Source organism: Octopus bimaculoides, chromosome 6 (assembly GCF_001194135.2).
Source record: "Octopus bimaculoides isolate UCB-OBI-ISO-001 chromosome 6, ASM119413v2, whole genome shotgun sequence".
Lineage (NCBI taxonomy): Eukaryota > Metazoa > Mollusca > Cephalopoda > Octopoda > Octopodidae > Octopus > Octopus bimaculoides.
In genome coordinates this window covers 92126830-92130013 of record NC_068986.1, presented here as the reverse complement: position 1 = coordinate 92130013, position 3184 = coordinate 92126830, and the positions used below count along the sequence as shown (strand labels likewise).

Here is a 3184-nt window from a genome sequence, read left to right as displayed (position 1 = left end):
TATAATTAGGGCCCTATTTTACCATATACATTATACTACATCATTTTACCGCATATTTCGGCCCAAACCTCACTTAACTCCTCCACATATTTCTGACTTTTTCTCACCCCCTCCATCACCCCTCCCACTCTCACGCCTCTCACTCTCTCTCTCTCTCTCTCTCTCTCTCACTCTTCCACTCTCTCATACCCCTTCTCTTTCTGTCTCGTTCATTCTCTTTTCGCCCTCGTTTATGTTAAAGACCACCCTCCTTCCTCCAGACAACTGAAATTAAAACGATTCCACCAGGTCATCTTCATTTTGTGTTTATTTTCCTTTGAGCTGCCATAACTTCAATCCGTCAAAATGTGGCGGCGATGGTGCTGGGGTGGCAGCGGAGTGAGAGTAGGGATAGCAATGATGATAGTGAAGGTAATGGTAGTGGGGATGACAGCAGTCGTTATCATTATGAAAATTGCAACGGCAATGATAAATATAATAGGATGACATAAAGATGATGATGTGAAAATGAAGCAGCTGATGCTGATTACAATGGTATAGCTTATAACATATCACTAACTAGGAAGCGATCTCATAACCGCAGCATCTGTAAGTTGGCAAGCATCAAGAAAGTAAAAGATGTCCTCGTGCATGGTACACAATGGAAGCTCTCACACTTCTCAAATTTCAGTTGATTTCAGCTGAGGGTTTTTTCTCTGGTCCCTTGAGTATCTTCAAACTTTGAAGAATACTCGTGTCCGCCTACACTTCCGAAACTTCCTTTCTTTCAAACCTAACCGCCTTACCATATTGTGGTGCAATCACCAAGTGGGAAATTTTTTCCAATTATTTTAATTCCGTAAGCGTGCGTACCCAACAAAGGAATCTTTAGCTGGCCACTCGACATTCTAGAAATAACAGGGAAATCTCTACCAGATTACATCATAGTGTCTTAAAAAGGAAGTACATATTGAATAATGTAATCCTGAAAGAAAAGACGAAATTATCATGGCTTGAACGAATTTATTCATAGATCTTCTGCATTGGGACTGACCTGGGTTAAACAACATATTTTTTATCATAGGTCTTCTAGATTAGATCAGAGGTAAAGCTAAACAACGTTTTACATCATTGGTCAGCAGGATCACAGCTGATCTGGGACTAAAAGACGACAGCAACATAATAAAACGACCTATTCTGACGATGTTGTCTTTGTCCCTTCCATATAAACAATTATCCTCAGTCTCTTTCTACATGAATCTACTCCAAGTGTGTCTCCACTCCATGAAGAGTTACTCTCTCGATCCGCTAACCTAGTAAAAATTAAACCACCATCTTCATCGTTTGAGTTTCGTTCCCTTATTAGTGGCCACCATTACGGTTTCCGCGGAACCGGATATACCAATTGACCAGCTTTTTTAAAACATACGCATACACTTAAAACTTTTTACATGGTTCTTGAGTATCATTATCAGGCGTTCACATTTGGGCCAGGTCTCCAGTCTCGGAGTAAATTCTTCTCTCCTTCCCACCAGTCTTGAAAACCCTGATAAAAATGTCATTTCTGTTTCCTCTGCTTAACCATAAAAATTTTTATTAAATTCTCTAGAACTAACCTCACCTCTCTCTCCTCCTCTTTTCCATCTCTCTCTCTCTCTCTCTTTCTCCCTCTCTCTTAAATCTGCCGAAATTCAAACTAAATATAAACCGTATCGACCTCACAAACCTGGTAACATTTACAAATGCCTAAAATCTTTCCACACACATACCTCGAGTCCCGAAACTTAAGTGTATGAAGTTTACATATTGATTAGACTTGATTTATTGTAAAATAGTTTCGTTTACACTGTAAATAACTAAATTTCAGACATATTTTGACTCGGCACAAATCGTCTATATTTATTTAGAGGGAATTAACAAAATGTGAATGCGTAACGTTGATACCGTTCCTCATAGCACTAACAACATATGTGAAGTAATAAAGAATTGAAACCTGATCTTTGATTCGCCAGGGGTTTAGTTCTTCATCTTTAACAACTGTAGATTGGCGACTGCCATAAGGAAACATCATAGGCTCGGTCACCCCAAGCATTATGAATAAAACTGGGTTGATGGAAACAGTAAAGAAACCTAGCGGAATGTTCAGTACTAGTGGGCCGGTTTTTGTTGCTTATTGTGTCACGCCGATTCAGCCATGTCTAGAATACTCAACTACTTGCACGTTCATTTAACAAACTGATAGTTCAGCTGATCCAAAACTGATAGTTCAGCTGATCCAAAACTGAATGCTCAACGTCGACACAGACGAAGGATTCCGCAGCAGCAGCAGCAGCTGCTGCATCAACATCATCTTTTATGGTATCATATGAGATATTGTTGGTTTTTGTTTTTTTGTTTTTTTTATTATTCATATTCAGTCATATATTTATTTACCCTTCTTTTTGTTTCAGAAATCGGCTACATACTTCCAGGCTCCTTTGGGGTTTGGCGTACAAACAAAGAATACGACCCTGCCAAGGGCATCAACAAGAACTTGTTCTTCCATTATCAACATCCAAACAAAATTGTGAAACGGCCTACGTAAGTATATTTTATTTGCTGACTTAGCGTTGTTGATAGGGTGGTGGCGGCTACCTGGTGGTGGTAGCAGTGGTGATGGTATGGCTAAGTGTAACAGCAATGGTGACTGTGAGCCGCTGTTGGTTTTAGTGGTGGTGTTTAATCCCAGGTCAATCAAGATTGAAAAGACTATGACCAAAAGCATTCCAACTGTGACCGTTTCGTCTTTTACTCGAGTACAAGGGACACAGGACAAGACAGAAGGGTGTGATTTGAGGGAGATTTGTTTGCGTTTCTTAGCAAACCAACGCTCTTTCATTAGTTTGTTATATTGCTTGCGACTTTTTTTAGAAAGCGGTTGTGATTATTACTACTACTACTATTATTATTATTATTATTATTATTATTATTGTTAAGGCGGCGAGCTGGCAGAATCGTTAGCACGCCGGGCGAAATGCTTAGCGGTATTTCGTGTGCCGTTACGTTCTGAGTGCAAATTCCGCCGAGGTCGACTTTGCCTTTCATCCTTCGGGGTCGATAAATTAAGTACCAGTTACGCACTGGGGTCGATGTAATCGACTTAATCCGTTCGTCTGTTCTTGTTTGTTCCCTCTATGTTTAGCCCCTTGTGGGCAATAATGAAATA

The 3184-nt window shown here is 39.9% G+C and overlaps 1 protein-coding gene across 1 annotated transcript in view; it reads left to right on the top strand.

Moving 5' to 3' along the window:
• LOC106874627 (somatomedin-B and thrombospondin type-1 domain-containing protein) overlaps nt 1–3184 on the top strand; it is a 76207-nt gene that overhangs the window by 62813 nt on the left and 10210 nt on the right. The window contains exon 3 of the mRNA XM_014922422.2: nt 2430–2559. Coding sequence (XP_014777908.1) covers nt 2430–2559 — 130 coding nt within the window. The remainder of the gene's footprint in view (nt 1–2429; nt 2560–3184) is intronic.